The following is a 20,654-nucleotide window of genomic DNA, read 5'->3' on the forward strand; positions in this document are numbered from 1 at the left end:
GTAAATTATAAATTGTTTTGACGCTTACTGAATGACAGTCATTTTTCATCGTGTTTGTGGGAAGCTTTCTTTTCTAGTCTTCTGAAATTACATAACACCACAAACTGTTTGAAGCCTGTAATTTACCTGAAAGAAAACACGTGGAATGGAATGTTTTACCCTTTTCTTTAGTACTGTTAATCACCGCAAGGTAGCGTATTCGAGCTCTGGAGTTGCGAATAGACAAAAGATCATTTCCTTTTAGTTTTAATAACGCACGTAATTTACTTTCATGAGATAACATAAACTCTGTATGCTGCTTATTTTCCAAAAATTAATTTCCGAATTATGTTTAATAAAAAAATTATAATTTTTATTTTAAAAAAAGCGGTTTTCTTTCGGAAAAAAAAAATTCCCGCAACTGAAACCATCAAGGTCTGAAACTAAAAGCAGACATTAATGCTAAAATGATGGAAAAAATGGTGAAAGAAAACGCATTTTTGTAAAATGATTAGTTGACCACGCGCGCAATACGAAAAGGAGTACCTTTTAATTAAAATCATTGTATGCCACACCTGCACCTACCTTTTAGGTTGTATCCTTGAATATATAGGGTTGCCATCTTCCCTTTTATTAACTGAAGCAGCGCATTTGACTTTTTGTATTCCTTTCCTGTTCTCACTGATCATAATGGGGTTGTTTCCTTCAGTCAAAAGTAGCACTTTTAGTCACTGAAATTGATAGAATAAGCAAAAAATAATAATAATAAAAATAACATGGACCCAGAAAATTCTTTCATTTTATCAAGTTATTTTTAAATTAATTTTTTAAAATGTCCGATCTTTCAAACAAGGCGTGGTCTAGATGACGTCACAAATGATGCTTTTTGGCGAATCTTTTTACCGTGTTTCCACGCCATGATAATCAAGAAGCGAATTAAAATTGCATTCTACGCTTACTATCAACCATATCGTTGCCAATACAAGTGAGTAAAGAGGCGAATTAAATATTTTGCTCTGTGAATGGCAACACAGAATGGCATTTCATTATTTGTGATGTCATCGGTAAGAAATGTAAACAATGAAAGATCACAGATTTAAGTAATTTTTTAAAAATATTAAACTTAAACAAATTATTTAAAAAATGGTTAGATCCTATGTTTTTAAGCATGTTCTTACAGAAAAAATACTTTTAAAATATTGGAAACGACCCTATTAAATCAAATCAGTTCCCAAGCTTTACCTTTTTAATGCCAATAATAACTATAGGATAAAAACTAATGATGAAGACAGGGGCGGATACAGGGGGGAGGGGCATGGTGGTCATGACCCCCGCCCCTCCCACTAAACTGTTCACAATAGTATACGTCCACATTGTGTTCAAACACTTTGTGAATAAAATATAAGCAATTTCCCTAGTATTTTCAATTCATTAATTTTTTTTTTGAAAGCAAATATTTCAAGTACTACTCTTTTTCATTGCTTATGAAATTAAGTAATGTATATGCTCTCTAAGCTGCCTTACTCCTGGCCGATTTGGTGCTTTTTATTGACACACGAACCTCGTCAGAAATTTGTCTTACCCAGAATTGTCATGGAGGGAGGGGGGGGGGGGGGGCTCACGCCGAAGAATGACCCCTTTCCCTAAAATGGTTGTCTATGTATGGGAAATAAATAATGTTAGTCTGCCCCTTTTTGAAGAATGCATCGGATATTTAACTAGTTTTCAATGTAAACGCTCAAAATAACTAAACAATTTTCTTTCGTTCTCAATACTTTAGAAATATTGTTAATTATTTATGCTTAGGCATTAGTTTACTTTGTTGAGCTAAGTAACTAAGTCACGGGAATATGTGCCTCATGTACGATTTTATTGAAAATAAACCATAAACATTCGATATAGTTAACGTACTTGACATCGGAAAATAAGTAACAAGAAGTTCCGTCCAAAACTAAACGAGCTTACTTTCCCGTGCACCAATATCTTCTTTCTAGTATCTGATCAATATTCTCAAAAATAGATAGAATCGATAATTATTTCAAAAATAATGTTTTACTATTTTTAGCTGATTTCCAGGAATAAAAATGCTTTACTTATCTAAAGAATTAGATGCGTAAAAAAAATGAAAGAAATAAAAAAAAACGAACAAATAAAATTGCAGTACCTTCTAAACAAAGCAGCTAATAGACTTTTTTCCATATAAAAAAAACTTTAGCCGCTTTCAAAATGAAAAAAAAAAAAAAAAAACACTTTAGCTCTGACTGAGGGTCCCATTTATCGTCACCTGCAACAAGCATTCCAAGTCAACAAACAATTTCTCAGCTCTTTTTGAACATTTAACACTAATTTTAATTTCGGAGCACAATTCTTGTTTTTAGTTCTTGGGAAAAATTGTTTTATATAATGTCAACATTTAACAGTTTTACTTTAATTGGAATGATTATTTTATTTAGAATATCACGAAATTTTTAAGTTTTGATGTCATTATAAAGCTAGTTTAATAAACACCTTATAGTTTCTGTAAGAAATAAAAACTAATTTGAATAGAAATTAATAGCAATTCATTACTACTTACATTTAGAATTTCAAATACGCAATAAAGTTCAACAAAATGGAAAAGGTTCTTTTGGATATTCCTCAGATATCCAGGACACCACCAGTACCATCACTACTAAAGACTAAGCAACGAGTAAGTTTCATTGTAAATTTATGATCAAAAAAGTTTTCTAGGGCGACCACAACGCCTATCTTAATCCTTTCAGACGTGGCGTCCTGTATACCGGACATAAACTTTAAACAGCTGCTAATCATTTATTAATTGAATACATTACTCGTTTTTTACTTCCTTTTACAAAAAAGGAAGTATTGTATTCGCAAAAAAATTTCACTCAAAAATCAGCCTTAATTTCCATTTTTCTCACCCCCGAATGAATGTTGAGTTTTTTTTCGACCCGACCACACGTGGAGGGACCTACGCCTAGGAACCTACAGACACCCGAAATATCCATTTTGACGCCCTCCGAGTTGATTACAACGAATTTTCTTGTGACGTCCGTATGTACGTATGTATGTACGTATGTGTGTATGTATCTTGCATAACTCAAAAACGGTATGTCTTAGAAAGTTGAAATTTGGTACGTAGACTCCTAGTGGGGGTCTAGTTGTGCACCTCCCCCTTTTGGTTGCATTCGGATGTTTCTAAGTGGTCTTATGCCCCTTTTTGGAGGAAATCATCGTTAATTTCGATGTAAACTCAAGTGGTATTATAATTTGTCGGACGCTTGGCAATATATCGCCAGTCTTTTGGTCGCCAAGTTTTGTCGCCAACTTGGCGACAAATTTGGCGGTTTTTTTTTTTTTTTTTGTTTTTTTTTAAATTTGGTTTTAGTTTGGCCACTCTGTTAGTGATATTTAGAGAGTAAACAATTGAATGACATTAAAATTGCCAATAATGGGGAAATGACATTAAATTGGAGTAAAAGGAAGTCATGTGATGCACACATCAGCTCGTTTTTTGTAGTTGACTCTTTACAGTCTGCTTATTGATATCTGTACAGCAATTTTTCATTTTGGGATTGACAACATAAAGAAATAGGGGTTGGGAGAATGCGACTGGCTCATTTTCCCAACCACGGATTCTCGTCGCAAAAGCAAGTTTTTTTTTTCTGTGTTTTTTTTTTTTTTAATACATAATCTTATATTAATCAATTCAAATGCTTATATTATGTTTTATTATTGTTTAGAGAATATTTTACAAAGAAGTTTGTTTGATGTTTCATCGTTTTATTATCTGAAATATGTATTTCAATAGTATATTTCCGGATTATTGGACGTGTCATAACTCTTTTAATTTCTCACCTTTAAACTTGAAATTTTGTCTGTAAGATACTCTTTAGCATAGTACACTATCTAACAAATAAAAACACGTTTGGTTAACTATTTCAAAATTTCGTCTAAAAGGGTTTTAAAATGTCAAATGTCTGGAAAATAGTAGTGGTTCTCAACCTCAGGGGCGTGCCTCCTTAAGGGTGTGTTGGAGAATTTTAAGGGGAAGGGGCGTGAACCTATAAAATAAAGTGAAGCCATAACACTGTAATTTACTGATTTACTCAATGTTTAATAATATGCAAATGTTTCCCATATTATTGCCATTTGGGGGGGGGGTAGAGTGTTTCTCATCTACATATCTCTAAATCTGAATTTTCCAGAAAAGCATACTAAAGTTAAAACATAGAGCAAGATATACTTAGTGTCTTGAGTTGTGCTTTGTCATAATCACTTCTTTTTTCCTCAAAAACTTGGGAAGTAAACATTGGCAGCCCTCGCACTCATTTTGTGAAAGTAGCTGGTATTACATGCCAACTTCACCCATTATTGTCCGTTTTTCACGAGAAGGCACTTCGCCACGCCCCCTTGAACGCAGAGTTCTATTTTACGCGGGGGTGATCTTTACGCAATCCACGCGCTTCTAAAGGAGACAACCAGACAGCCTTAACTTGGGCGTGCATTTTTACGTGCAAAAAATGTCTTAGTGTCCTTTACATCGCTTGCTTCACTTGTCTGTGGTCATTTTAGTTATTCTTACATTTTTAAAACCGCTGCTTTTGCAACAAAATGCTATGGTCCGAATATACCTTCTGCCGAAAACAGCAAAATAGAATCATCGGATACCACGTGACGAGAGAGGAGTCAAGTGCCTTCTGGTGAAAAACGAACAATACTTAACTGAATCAAATTTGTGCTTCGTTCCTAGTTCTTTGATGTGCTCTAATAATGGTATGAACAAAATAAAGTCGAGTAGTAATATTAAATTTTATGTACGAAACTATTCATATTTTAATCAAATCACCAGCTTTTATATCCTAATCAGCATCAGTTTCAAACTCCGATTGTATACTACTTATATTGATCACATATCGTCGCCTCAAATCAACAGCAGAATATCTGTAGTAAGTTACCGCCGCTAAGCCTGGGCAAAGGCATTACTACGAGTATACATGCAATATACGAGACAGCTCGGTTATCGAATCCTGAGGCTGCAGTTTCGTTAGAACTCCTCAGTCAGGAAGTGTGAATAACCGAACTTGAGGCAGATGTCATCTCATTAGCCGCGTTCACAACTTACTTTTCGACCCATAAAATCCACGATTTGGCTCCGCAAAAAAACCGATTGAAAAATTCCCCGTTTCCATCTTTAAGGAGGTTCTCCCATTGTACCAGAGAAAGCGGTTTTTACCCAGCATTCTTAGCGGCTAGTAGACGAACTTGTTTCGCGTAAGGCATTCCGGGTAAAAACACCGCTTTCACTCCAGAAGCTAGCAGGAGGAGAAAGATTCCACATAAAACCCGCTAATAACTGGAATGCGGTGAAAAGCAGGTTTTTTCCGGGGTCGAAAAAGTCCATGGAAACGGCCCTATTGAAGCTGAGAGTGACAACAAACTGGTAGATAAAGTGAATTTATCTCACCAGCAAGTGTCAGAAGCACTGTCAGGAGTCGAACCGCACCACGCTGCGGACACTCGCTGATGAGATAACTTCACTTTATCTACCAGTTTGTTGGAACTCTCAGCTTCAATCAGACGACATCTGGCTCCAGCTCGGTTATTCATTATTCCTGACTGAGGACTTCTAATAAGAACGAAGCTGAAGTCTCAGGATGGGATAACCGGACTGTCTTGTATATTGCTTGTACAGATAGTTATCAAAATAATGGAAACATTTTGTGACAAAGTGTGTTGAGAATCTCCACTCTGCCGTAAATGTTCTGTTAATAAAGGTGCCTTCTGACTGGAATCACTCACACTGGTGAATCCAGATGGTGATTGAATTCTGTGGTCACTTTTGCTGCTATTGTTCGATTTTTAGACATTACAATCCGCTTCAATACCCATCGGTTTCTTTCACCAAGTTTCGCTTTCATTCCACTATTTTTCTTTGGCGAGCTTGTCTTACCGCGCGGTGTGTGTGCTGTCATGACTTTTGATACTGTACCTCTAGAAACGCTAAAAAAGTTGAAATGTTTCAGTTACACTTGCTCCATCTAGACGCGCTCCAGCAATTTGTCCTCTTTTAAAATTTGAGAGGTCCAACATTTCACGCGCTTGAAAAAAATCCCAGACTACCAGAACTTCAATTAAGCCACCCTATACTACCGGAATATGTACGTTGCTATCTATATTAAAAAAAAAAAAAACAGATATATAGTTTTAATCTTTATTACTTCACTAGAGGTTCCCGCACGGCTTTGCCCGTAATAGGAAAATTAAAAGGTCTTTTGGTTCGCCTGTATATTTACAAATAATGTATGATGAATCTTCTCGCCAATTGGCTTGTACCCATAATACGGTTCCACGTTATGATAATTTCGTATCTCGCCAATTGGCTTGTGCCCATGCTACGATTCCACGTTATGATAATTTCACAACTTACTCGTCCATCTTATGATGTTTTTGTTCTTGAAATTGGAATAGAAAAAGAACCACATTGAATTTTCGAAAATTCGCGTCTAGGTGCACACTTCCATGCTACAAACTAACTTTATGCCAAATTTCATGAAAATCGGCCGAACGGTCTAGGCACTATGCGCGTCACAGAGATTCAGACATCCAGACATCCTCCGGACAGAGAGACTTTCAGCTTTATTATTAGTAAAGATAAGTACATTCAAAAATGTCACTTTTATTCACAGGTGTTTCCAATATTTTGATAACTAGCTGTATCTGACTGTTATTCCTTGGATTAGACGTCTGACCGTTGCTCTGAGGCGATGCTAATCACAGTTGGCGTAGGACTTGTTACTGTATATGTTCTAAAATTGTTTTAGTGTTGGAGCTTTACATCAGGCGTGACTTTCAGGAGGGGCGTGACTTTACATCAATGTTCAAAGGGGAGGGGAGCAGAGCGTGATAGGTTGAAAATCTCTGATATATAGCTTAAGGGGTCAAAATACCTTTTAAGCAATTTTTTTAAATTTAAGTAAATTTTATATTTTTTTGAAACCATAAAATGTATACTTATTTCTTAATCAACAATTTATTTTCAAAATTTAAAAATATTGCCTACTTTCTTTAAAAATTCAAAAAAATTAAGGAAAATTCAATTTTTTGAAATCCCTAAGGCTTTTTTACTTTTGCACTAATTATTATTATTTTTTTTTTGTGCTAAACGATCACTATAATCATCTCTAAAAATTTGTGCATTCATTTGCTTATGAGTTTATTAGAAAATTTTCTGTGATTAATTATGTAAAAAGTCAAAGTTTTTTTTTTTTTTTAAATGGTTTTTAAAGGTTTATCATGCTCTAAACATTTGAGTAATTTATAAGATGCTTATCGAATGCACAGTATTGTCAAATATGTTATCCCAATTGCAAAAAGCATTACTTTAAAGCTGTATCTTTAATAAAAAAAAAATCCTTAGGGATTCTAATGACATGAAAACACAAAAATACCATCATCGAGAAAAAGCAGTTTAAAGTTTTTCTTTTGCATAGGAACACATAGGGAGCATGGCCTAAAACCACTCATAACTTTTTAAATATTTGAACTACAGCAATGAAACTTTTTCTCTGTGTTCAGTTTTTAGTTTTGAAATAAGCAATAAAAAAAATTTTTTTTTTTGATCGTTTCATCATTTTTGAGATACTGTAACCCCTTAAAATGCTAAACATTGTGGATTCTTTACTATGCTCTTTTCTGCTTTTTTTTCTTTAGATTGGGCCCAAAAAGTTGCACTTTCGTCCTTGTTCGTAGAAGAGATTTTTGCTTGCAGCAATCAGGAGTCCAAACAATGGTCATATGATTTCCACGAATGCTTCATCGATAGAAAAGCTAATGATGGAGGACGCGACCTCGAAAGTATTGTCGACAGGTAAAAAAAATGTTTAAAAAAAACTCATTCCGGATGTAGAGTCTTTTGGGGTAAATGGAAAAAAAAATTCCATTACCATACTTGTAGTGATTTTTGAAACTAAGCTGTTATTATTGAGTGAATAATAGATAACAAATACATACCTTTTCTACGCATTTAGAATGCTCTTAATTTAATATTTGAATAGTTATCTTTTTTTTTTTTCAAAGTGAAATTTTAATTTCACTTTGAAAAAAAAGTTGAATAACAATTTTCAATTTTATTATTATTATTATTTTTTTTTTTTTTGGGGGGGGGGGCAATGTCACCCACGTGTTTGGGTTACTTTGGCCCAAGGTGGTTTTCCCTATTTAAAATCAATATATCACTAGCTAGAACCAAATAAAGACTTCTGTTCCTACGAAAATCTATTTATTTGAAAGAAAAATATATTTTGCATGAAATTTGAGTCAGACATACAGACATATTTGTTTTAAAGAAATTTTTTAAAAATTTACAAATGTGTGGGTAGGCCAAGTTATTGTCTTCCAAACTTTCGACGGAGAGCTCTCATCTTTTCATTAGTTTTTAAAGTTGACTAATTTTATTTGCAGAACATCATTTGTATAACAAAGGATGCTTAATTGTCGGCCACTTCCAAAACGTGCTGCTGTGTTCGATGCACTCAACAACAGCTCCTTCTTCTCTTACATCAACAGCAATCCCTGAAAACCTGAACCCATTCCGTTCTACAATAAATTCCCAAAACTTTCAAGCCAATTTAACAGAATTAGTAAGAAATATGTTTCAATCTTTTCGACTTCTTCTGGACGTCCTATTACAACTTTCAGTTCCTCTTTATCTTCCGTAGTAAAAACCATGTCAGTGTGGCCTGACGAATTGAGGCTGTAATCACTCTCTTTATCCGATGATGAGAGCTCCCAACTTTTTTCTTGGGTTTTTCTTATTTAGAGTTATAATTTTGGCTTTTCTTTTTCAAATATCTTTCACGGATTTTTTCCAAGTTTTTACGCCAGGCCAAAGTAGGTCGTAATTTTTAAGTTATGACAAGTTACTTACCAGACTGCGCAAGTACTCAGCGAAAATTCATTGCCTCTTTTTTTTTTTTGAAAATTGATGACTTCTAAGGCTTCAGATTTGTTTCCTACCCCATTCCCATTTACGATGTTCGGTGTTTTTGACCTAAAATACCTAAACGTGTAGAGTTATAGGGATGCTTTTCAGAAGGCAAAAGTATAATTGTTTCAACAATCAGAGCTGACGAGAAGGCAGAAGTTTATTCATTAAAAAAAATCCGGAAGAATTCTGAATCTTCGCTTGTCCTAACATTACCAAAGATAAACTGGAGAAAACCAACGTAGACAGGTTGTCTAAAACTGTGTTTTAAAGCTGCAATTTCGAAAAATAGCCGAAGAAAATTCCTTGTACCCCATCCCTTTCTTTTCGTCAGCAAGATGGCCTATACAATCGCATGTTTAGCATTCAATTTCGAATAGTTTCAGGGGAACAGACCCTGAACTTCTCTTGCTCCTGACATTACCTAAGATCGTCTGAGAGTAGGATTTTGAGATTACAATTCTAGCGATTTCTTGTACTCCATTTCTTTGGCTAATGTAATCAAAGATGGCCAACAATCGCGTTTTTAAGACTTCAATTTCTGAAAATTTCCTGTGATTTTGAAATTTTCGTAAGGTTAAAATCCGTTATTTCGAGTTCTTTTAACATTAAACACGGATTTCTTTAAAACTTCTACAAAACAAATTCGGTCATTTTAGAAAGGTCATGCTCTTGAGCTTCCGCAATTAAAAGTTTACTTTCAACACATTGTAAAATTCGAATGTGAAACACAGTACTTGTGCTGCAAACACCACTTTCTGTTTTCCAAAACTCTCCCTAAAATAGTTCTTTCAAATGAGTACGTCTTGTAAATTTAACAATCTGAGTTTTATTTATGTATTTCTTTTGAAGGATTTTGGATCACTCCAAAGATTGTATTCGAAAATCCGACAAAAAGTGCAGACCATACTATGATGGCTTCATCATTATTATGGAAAAAGTCATCCAGCAAATAAAAGATTATGCAGATATGTATCTGGAATACATTCATAACGGTAAGATCATGAGTTCATAACTGTTAAGTAATTTACTTGCTTATATAACTTGTGACGTAAATCTTGTACCAACTTACGCAATATAATTCGTCAATGTATTCCTAAAGACACCCAGGACCCTTATTCCAATATCGCATGAAATCATTCCTCTTCGGATTGACGTCATTACTCCTCATTTAAACCGTCGCCGAACAGAAGTCCCGTAAACTTAGACGGTTTAAGGGGAAGTTAATGACGTCAATCCGAAATGGAATGCTACCAATTTTTTCTAGAATAGGACCCCAACGCTCATCAGTAACTTTTCATCGCATGGTTTTAGTGTCATAAAATGAAAATTAAAACACAGAACACTGAGCTGAAATTTAACCCTAACTGATATGTCTATTCCCTAATATTAGCAGCTTTTGTCATATTTATTGGCATACGTACACCGCTTAGATTTTTTGAATATATACACAGAAACATTTCTTAATTCAAAATAAAGTTACTCAACGCAAATGTAGTATAACAAATACATTTATTTTCAATTGTAGCAAGTAGCCGATCTTTTCCTAGAATAAAAATTAATCTCTCAAAAGCCATTGTCTTTTTTTAAAAAAATTCCGAAATCGAACCAGAAACGCGCAACTGTATATTATATCGCATTAACTGTCATTTATTTTTTGTAGGCAAAATTAATTATCCGATAACACCATATTATGAAATCTTTCGACCATTTTATTTCTTCATCAGCATAGCCAAAGGCATTCCAACAGTAATTACGTGAATTTGAACAAAATGCATTCAAATTTGACGCAACAGGCTATTGTTGTGCAACGTTCGGAGTATTTTCTTTTGAAACCGGAGATTTAAACATTTTTTGACGCAACGGTAGCATCATGATATTCATCAATTAAATGTGCGTATTCACTCATACAGCATTTCATTATTTGTGCTTTTATTTGAAAACAAATAGTCTAATCAAGGTGCGCTATTATTGAGTTGATTTTTCAGGAAAGCGAAATTTATGTTTTCACGCACGTGCGCACTGTCTCTTTAGAGCACCTTAGAGCAGGAATTAAAATGGAGGGAGCAAGTCCAATCATTGGCTTAGCATAAACTGATCCAAAGACCCCAAGTCACATGACTAGAGATGTAAAATTTCCGGAAATTTTGAAGTGGTGGAAAAAAAACCGGTTTTTTATGGGGGGTTTTCGGGAAAAATTGGAAAAAATGGAAAATTTGATTTCTTTATGAATAAAATTAGAGTTTCTTAATAGTTCTGTGTTTCTTGGAATATATAAAAGGTTAAGCATTAAAAAAGGTATGCTATCCACACAACTTTTTCTGCTTGTCAGAAATACACATAACGATAAGATTAATTAGAAACAAAAAAAAAAAAAAACCTTTTTGTTTTTCACTGAGAGCGTTCATGGTCAAACACCAGAAATAAGTCAAGTCGTTCATTCAACCAATAATATTGGGTAATGTGTGTCTAATCATAACAATTACATTTTCTATTTCAGAATGCCTTCGAAACTTGAAATATTAATTGAAATTTTCGACTTTCAAACATGATTGATTTTTTTTTTTTTTTTTTTGAAAGAAAAATAATACAGTGTAACTTTACTGCCTGAAAATGGAAGCTGAGTTTTGGTTTTTTCCAATCTAGTCTAAGTCCAAATCAAAACTAAACCGGTTTTTCTTAAGCTGAACCAAAACTTAAACTGAAGTTTCAGTTTATTCATAACGGCCGTGCTAAGCACAGCAGTAAAAGTAGTCATAAGCAGCAGTAAAAGTAAGTAAAAAACATTCGTACATGCTAGAGAAAAGTTACTGGACCTCCTGGTGTGGCCAACTCGAAATTGCTCCCCAAGTCACATGGTACTGTTGCCGTATCGGGATAGTAGGGTTGCACTCTCTCCATCTATTCCTTCTCAATGGTATGGCCTATTTTAGAGTCAAAGGTCTACCCTAAGCTACACATTAAGTTTGAACTCTCTAAACCTATTGCTTTATATAGGGAATATAATTGATTAAAGAACTTGCGGCCCTTGAATGAAAATTTAGATAAGCAGTTACATCTCTGTATTACTGCAAAAGGCTGCCAGTTTGAAACCAATTAAATTTATTGATTCCTAAAGATCTTCTCATATTTTTCATTTTTGTGTTAGTTTATTTATTTTTAATAAAGTTTCATGGAAAATTGCTTGCCCGGTTTTTTTTTTTTTTTTTTGCCGCACCCGCATTCTGTACATTTGGTTCGCACAGTCAACAGAGACATAGTTTTGTGACTAAAGTTATGCTTGTTTGTTTTATAAAGAAGGAAAATGCATTCTTCACTAAGGATATTGGTTTAAGCTTTTTTTTTTCAAAAATTATTATTAAACGTTTTTTGATCCATATGCAAATTATATTATCATACAACAACTTGCATTTAAGTTAGAGAGTATTTTCACATACAACGGGGGGAGGGGATGAGAAAGAAATTGCATCAGAATTTGAGTGTGAGAAAATTCTAATCACTTTTTGCTGAAAATTTCAATTAAAACTTCCTGAAAAGTTGAAAAAATCCATTTTTTCAATTTTTCCGGAGTGGAAATTAATCCTTTCGGGAAAAAAGTTTTTTTTTTTTTTCGTTATTTTCGGAAATTTTCCGGTTTTTTTCTAACTGTTTTCATCTCTACACATGACTCAATTTCCCAGGTCGTGGGGTCCAGGTCGTCCCAACGTGACCCAGTTTTCACCAAATGGAGGCACCTGAGCTCTCTTTGTTGCGAAATCGCACAAGAAATTTCATTTTGCCGAATGAAATTCAAAACCAAATATTACTTTTAACATTTTTAATACAGAGAATTTATTAAAATCAGCTATTTCCATTTAAAATCTGATTCCACTTATAATAATTTGCAGGTAGAAGTAGAATCAGAGATCTGAATTGTGTTGAAAATGTCTTGTCCATTGAAACTTATTCGGAGTGTTTTAAAGGTGCATTCAAATATAATTCCTCAGAGTTGGAATTCGGAAAGTAAGTTACAAGAAATATTTTTCCAATATCTTAGAACTGTTAAGAAAATGTTTTGTCCTTTCAAACCTATTTGGAGTGTATGACAGCTGACACGTTCAAATACAATTAATTCCTCAGAGTCGATGTGCCAAAGTAAAGACACCAAAAATATTTTTTATTATATCTAAGGACTGTATTGAAAATGCCTTGTCCCAGGGCCTGATTACCACACAGGCCGCCTGGGTCTGGGGCCCCTTCTTCTTCAGGGGCCCTGATTTTTTAAAAACTTATGCATAGCATTAAAAAAACATACATTTTTGTGAAAATAATGAAAATTAATGATTTATTAATTCAAACTTACATCTTTTAAATAATGTTAAACATTATTTTGCATTGACTTAAAGTAATAGAATAGGGGGGGGGCTCCAAAGCATTGTGGGCCTTGGGCCTCAAATTTAGTTAGTCGGCCCCTGCTTTGTCCTTCGGAACTTGTTCAGAGTGCTTTAGTTCAAAGACACATTCAAACATAATTGATTCATCAGAGTCGGAATGCCGAAGGTAGGGCAGCAAAAAAAAAAAAAGAAAGAAAAAGAAAAGAAAACCTCCAAAGACTCTACGAAGTGTTTAGTTTTACGTTACCTAACTGATGTGCGATTTTATTTTTAAAAATAAAATATAAAATATATATTTTAATTCCAAAGGCTATTTCTATAAGCTTGGTTCGCACTAAAAAGAATTAAATAAAATAAGTATAGGATTTCTTCGTAACAACATTCAAAAATAGGCAGGTGATCTTAATATATTTATATTTAAATTAATTCTAAAGCAGCCAATAAAATTTCTTAAAAATATAAGAGAAGAAATAGGCGGTGTACTTTTCAGTTTTGTATGCATAGCTTCTAATATCCCGCCTATATTTCTTTCTCTCTGAATATTCAATTTAAATTTTATGGACTGCTTTAGAATTAAACTAAAGGTATTAAAATCAACTACCCTTTTTTTCAGCGTTTAATTAAGAAATCATATCTACTTATTTTGTATCATTCTTTTCAACGTGAACCAAGCTTATAGAAATAATATTTAGAGCTAAAAAAAATATTTTAATTTAAAGTTTTTACGATTTGAAATTGCTTAGAGGTGAAACTGTTTGAAAACGTTTGAACCAATAAAGAGGACTCTGAAACTTTAAGGCAAACATTTAGCCGCCATCAGATGAAATCAGCATGCATCCGATGTTCAAATTAAATTTCTAGTCCGCAGCCCAAATTGAAATACTTAACCATTCGTTCAGAGCACGAGTTCTCAACCGAGTCCAAACAAAGTAGGGTTTGGTGGGGTAAAGTGGTCATAAAATCGTAGGTTTTCAACTTAAGTGAATAATAAATACAATAAATCCTTTAAAAACTTAAACTGTTTCTGTTTTTATTTTACATTGCATTATTAAAGAACACGGTACACTGAGTTTTAGGAAAATAAATATTGATTTAATTAGTTTTATAACACTTTATTTTCTCTTTGTATTTATGACCACTTTACCCCATGGGGTAGGGGAAAGTGGTTATAGCATGGGGTAAAGTGGTCATAGTTAAAAATAGTTGCAAAACCATTTTAAACAACTCTAATATTTGTTTATTTCGGTTATTTTTATAGTTACAAGTATATGCACAAGCATATGCGTATATACACGAGTACATACGTGTCGTGTAAACATTAGTAAACACGTTCATATATGAGTAGATACATGTATGCATCAGATACATGCATGCACGTACCTACTCAAGTATATACGTGTATACACGAGTATATAAGCATGTATACGTGATTACCTACAGGAATGTATACCTGTCTATACGAGTATATAAGTGTCACGTGTATGTACGGGTATATACGCGTGTAAACGAACATCATTTGAGTGTATGCACTTGTATTTCGAGTATATCCGTGCATAAATGAGTATATACGTGTACATTAGACGTACACACGCATATAAAAGTGTACATACACACATATACGGATATACATGAGTTAATTCGTGGATACATCCAGTGCGTGTTTGTACGTGTCTACTCACATTGTGATGCACGAGTATACGTATGTATACGTGCAAACACGATTATATACCTGTACAGACGTATATACGTACATTTACGTGTATACACCAGTACATGTATGTATACACGAGTATATAAGCTTATATACATGTGTGCCTACAGAGTGAATCTAAGCACTTGGGCAAAAATCTAAGGGGTGTGAGAGGGGAGGATAAGAAGCAAAGAATTATAAGGAACTTACGTTCGCTGACGCGTTACATGCACACAAAGCCAGAAACTGATGGATGCAAAACAAATCATAAATTTGTTACACAAACATGTTTTTACCCAACATTTTAGTTTTTAAGAAATATTTAGAGCAGTTGTTAAAAGTTACGGCTTGTAGTAGCTCTAATGCAAGCATCGCAACAAAGGCGCAGCGGCTGATGAAAGTTTTTCAAATGTCTCGTTATTGCAACAGAGCGTGCTTTGTGATTGCGATGCACTTGTGTCACAGCTGCAAGCCACAAATTTCATCAATCGCTTTAAAATTTTCTTGAGACCTAAAATGTTGTGTAAAATTGTCTATGTATAATAAATTTGTGACCTGTTTTGCATCCCTCAGTTTCCGACTTTGCGTGCATGTAGCGCGTCAGTATTGTGTTTGTGACCATATGTTCCTTTTCTGATTCTTACTTCTTATCCTCCCCTCTTACACCTTATAATAATTTGCCCAAAAATTTAAACTCACCCTGTATACTTGTATATCATATCATCCATGTATATTTGTATGTAAGCGTTTACTCGAGTACGTACGCGTATATACGTGTCCACCTGAGCATATAAGTGTTTATATATATATATATACGAGTACAAGCGAGTATATACGTGTATAGTCGGAATGTATATCTGTATAGATTAAAAATATTTGCAGATACCCATATATGTATTTATTGGTGCATTTATGTGAATACGTCTGTTGCGCGTCAAAGTAAGTTTCTAAATTCAAAAACTCTTACCATATTTTTAACCTCTTCAACGCTTCCAAAAGTCGCGGGGCAATGAAATCATTTGTACTGTAGTCTTCAGATATTCCTTCGTGTAGAAATTGTGACACAAGCAACTTGGACTTTTTAACTTAGAAAAATTTAATTATAGCACAATAAACTACAATGTTAGTTGCAAATAAAAACTTGTTAATTAATAAACACAACATAATGAAGACATCTGTGACGAACTCGCGCGAAATGTGAAGAACTGATAACAACTGCGATAAGAACTACAACGAGGTGCGCGAGTCCGGCTAATTTATCGAAACTTAACTACTCAGTTCAGTTCAGTTCTTGGGCGTTTTCCACAACGTCTATATACGTGCCTACATGAGTATTTGCGTATGCATACGCATATACTCGTATATTTAACCCCATTTACTGTAAAAACAATACATATTAAGTGAAATTAATATTTAATTTATATCTGCCTTATACTTAACGATTAAGTGACATTAGAAGAACGGTATTCATTAAGCCTAATACTATGACCACTTTACCCCATCTTACTTAAATTGTTCTAAAAAATTATCTAAAATAGATTCAGCTAACTGATAATGAGTAAGAGTTCTTGAGACATGTAGGAAGCTTCCTATGCAGTCAATCTGTTCATAATTCTGACAAACAAAATTTCCCAAGGAAGTTAAAAGAGTTGTTTAGATTTAAAAACTTTTCACATTCACACAAAATATTTTTTTTTACCAAATAAAATTTTACCAATCGTAAAATTTTGTACTCAAAATGTAGTTTCTAACTGCCCTACTATATAATAAAATTTTCACATTCATTCCAACATTCATTTCCAAGCTATAGCCATTTATTTGACGAATGACCACTTTACCCCATAGACCACTTTCCCCCACCAGACCCTACCCTTTTTGTATGTCACTAACTACACGCACAGAAACACTTAAGATGAATTAGAATATGCTATATTAATTAAAATTCATCTGTAAAATTTTCATTAAAAATAGGTAATTTAAATTAAAAATAAGAAGTTTTATTTTTAACCCTCGATACACAAAGGAAGGGGGTAATAAGTTTGACGTGTCTGCGTATCTGTCTGTGTCACTTTGGACGAATTCGCAACTCCAGTAAACTATAGGGGGAGCTACAGCCACTGTCTAATGGCGGACGAAAAAGGTAAAACAAACGCATGCCGTAACTTATAACTTGCTTTGACGCTCAGTGAACGACAGTAATTTTTCATCGTGTTTGTGGGAAACTTTCTTTTCTATTCTTCTTAAATAACATTACACCACAAACTGTCTGAAGCCTGTAATTTACCCCAAAGAAAACACGCGGCATGGAATGTTTTACCTTCTTCTTTAGTATTGTTAATCACCGCAAGGTAGCGTATTCGAGCTCTGGAGTTGCAAATGGACGGATTTCGAAAAAAAAAATCGTACGAAAGGAGAGTTGATCGAGAGTGTTCTTATCTAGGCTGCGTCTTCGGATGACATTAATTAACGAAGATATTAATTTAAAAATAGGGAATTCAAATTAAAAATAATAAGTTTTATTTTGAACCTCCGACACACAAAGGAAGGTGACGTGTCTGCGTATCTGTCGTGTCACTCTAGCGCCTAAACGGATGGACGGATTTCGAAAAAAAAAAAAAAAGTTCGAAAGGAGAGTTGATCGAGATTGTTCTTATCTAGGTTGCGTCTTCAGATGACATTAATAAACGAAGATATTAATTTAAAACCTCTAAAAGGTTTTTCGTGGTTTTTGCAGTGAAAATATGTGTACAAATTTTAAAATTTAGTACCAAAAATACTCTTTGGTTAAGAGGGTTTTTTTCTGGGTCTGATAGAATGTGTTTGGAACTTCAATGTTGTATAGAATTCGAATTATAACGCTTTCTAAGGGGATGCAGTACCGAAAAAATGTGAAATTTTCTTTAAATTGTCGATTTTTAAATTTTAGTCTTAAAATGATCCTTCAACTGTTTTCTTTGTATGTTCTAAATCTTATTCTGAAATATTAAATGGGAAAAAAGTTATAACCGATTTCGTAACGTCATGTCTGCTGGGATCCCTTTAAATTTCCTCGGGTAGTTCACATCCATTGAAAACTTTAAATGCGTTTTTCTCACTTTCTAATTTTTACATGTTTTGGTGTATTTAAAGTGCAAAGGCTTTTTTTTTTTTGTATTTAAGATAGCAATTTGAAATTTTTTGCACATGTTTATAAGTAATCGCCCCACATAATTGCGTATTTTTGAAACTTTAAGTGAAACAGTTTTTTTTTTTTTTTTTAAATCAAACATTAAAATAAGAGATTTTTACAATTTTTTTAGACATACTGTATAAAAAAATCATAAATATTTTTCTATAGCTCTGCTATCTTAAAAAATACCTAGTTTTATGTAAAAGTGTTTGAATAGTGTTTTAAAAAAAGGTTGGATTCGATACGACAAAAATTGTAGAAAAAAAATAGCTTTTTAAAAAAAATTTCAAAAATTTAAATTTTATATTAAATAATAAATTAACACGACTTTTTTTTGCTAAATATTTTTATTGTATTAAATCATAAACATAAAATCATAAAAAGTTTTGAGTTAAAATGAATATAAAAATTTTTTTGATGTTTGGTACCACGTCCCCTTAGCAGATTTTAAATACGGCTTAGCTTTTATTCAGCGATTAGTAACCGAATTCATTGTTGGCCGACAAGGAAATTAAAAGCAATGATTTAAAATTTTTATCTGTTGCCAGTTTTTATTTGTTAACAAATATAATACTTGCAATTTTAATAATGTAAGTCTTTTAAAAGGATTTTCTATTTTCCCTCTTGATTCTAAATTTGCGACCCAGTCGGGTTTTTTTTTAAATTTTTAATTTTAGTTACTTGTAATGGACATTAAAAGGCTTTTATTAACCAGGCTTATAAATTTGAAAATGTTTGAAGAAATGACTAGTTTCAATGCTTGCTTCTCTTGCAGAGAGATTGAAAACTCCATTCGATGTACCAACCAGAAAAACAATGGTTGCAGCGATTTGGCTAGAACTGATTTGAACGCCATCGTAAGAATATTAATGGGCGTGGACGCCCCTGAGAATGGAGAAGATTTCTGGGATAGCGAGCCAACCGAGAGCACGGATCCACCAGAGATAAGATGGGAAGATGTCTTAGTGACCGATCCGCCCAAACAACAGGAACAGCCGCAGCCATGGGCTTGGTATGACTATGTCTTGGAACCCTTTAGATACGCCTGGAGCGCCATTAGATCCTTTTTCGGATTTTGATTCGTTTGAAATCCATGTGCATGAGCCAAAAAGTGTTTTCAATGTGTAAAAAGTTGTTGGTTTTAATAAAATGTTTAAAATGTGCTCCTTTTCAATACTTTGACCTTTAGAGCAGGAATAAGTAACTGGCAGGAGCAAGTCCAAACATTGGCTTAAGAAATGCTGAGGCAAAGATCTCAAGTCACGTGGTTCAACTTCGACGAATAGGAGACACGTTTTACGTGAAACGGGTGGAAGAAACCTAATTTCTTCCAATGCTTTACTTTCAAATATGTCGCATGACTTGGGATTCCTTCTTCAGGAATTGAAGGCTTCACTCTCTCCTTCTTTTATGCCTTCTCAATGCTTGCTTTGACCACGTTTGCCATGGAACTGGCAAGCAGCCAGTTCAGATGATTGTATCTGAATGAGGGGAAAAGGGAAAGTGTGATGCTAGTGTTTCGTTCATTTTAGTGCGACTCTTTTTAGTGCGGTATTCGGAGGCTAACACATCTGTCTGCTACTGTCATTCGTTTGCACCTGCAGGCTGTTCAACGTGTTCGCTCAGATAACTTGCAAAAAAAAGGAAAAATTAATTTTAATTCTGAAATTTTGAATTCAAATTATGTTTTTCGCAATCACGAGTTGCGACAGGTCCCTACTCATTGGTTACTACTCTACTCACTTCTTTCTAGACACGGCTCCTTTCCCTCCAAGCCTACCTCTCCTCTTGAACGGAGACGTGTGTATTAGTTGTGTATGTGTAGGATTTTGTGTGTGCGTAGACCTGCCTGTATGCACGTTGGCGCGTGTGTGTATGTGTGTGAGTGTGTATGTGTATGAGCATGCATATGTGTAGGACATGAACGCCACCGAGCAGGAGCGGCTACCGGATGACGGAGTCGCGCGTGCAGGTGACCGTGGGGATTGAAAAAGGCACAGACATCAAAGACGGTCAAATGAGAACAATAAGCAATCGTAATTGCTCAAAAAAAAAAAAAATAAATAAATAAATAAATAAATAATTTGAATTCTGAAATTTTGAATTCAAATTATGTTTTTGGCAATCACGAACTGACACAGGACCCTACTCATTGGAGTTATTGTTTCTAGAAACGGCTCCTGTCCCCCACCAAGTCTGCCTCTCCTCCTGGGCGGTTACGTGTGCATATTTGTGTGTGTGCGTAGACCTGTGTGTATGCACGTAGGCGTGTGGGAGTGTATGTGTGAAGTCGTGTGTGTGAACGTGCGTGCGTGTAGGACATGGACGCCTCCGACCAGGAGAAGCGGGCAGCTCAAAACCGGAGCAGCCGCGCCGCGCCACCAGCAGAGGACGGTGGGCGGTGGTGCTTCATAGGCTTGTGGTCCAAGTTGAAAAAGGCACGGACACCAAAAATGG

General features: G+C 34.4%; 1 protein-coding gene across 1 annotated transcript in view; it reads left to right on the forward strand.

Moving 5' to 3' along the window:
* Positions 1 to 19,360, forward strand: part of LOC129227805 (uncharacterized) — a 36,685-nt gene extending 17,325 nt beyond the window's left edge. Inside the window, exons 2-5 of the mRNA XM_054862416.1 lie at positions 7,693 to 7,849; positions 9,818 to 9,960; positions 12,853 to 12,967; positions 18,973 to 19,360. Coding sequence (XP_054718391.1) covers positions 7,693 to 7,849; positions 9,818 to 9,960; positions 12,853 to 12,967; positions 18,973 to 19,276 — 719 coding nt within the window. The 3' untranslated portion in view covers positions 19,277 to 19,360. The remainder of the gene's footprint in view (positions 1 to 7,692; positions 7,850 to 9,817; positions 9,961 to 12,852; positions 12,968 to 18,972) is intronic.
* Positions 19,361 to 20,654: the final 1,294 nt, after the last annotated feature.

Source organism: Uloborus diversus, chromosome 8 (assembly GCF_026930045.1).
Source record: "Uloborus diversus isolate 005 chromosome 8, Udiv.v.3.1, whole genome shotgun sequence".
In the NCBI taxonomy this organism is placed as follows: Eukaryota; Metazoa; Arthropoda; class Arachnida; order Araneae; family Uloboridae; genus Uloborus; species Uloborus diversus.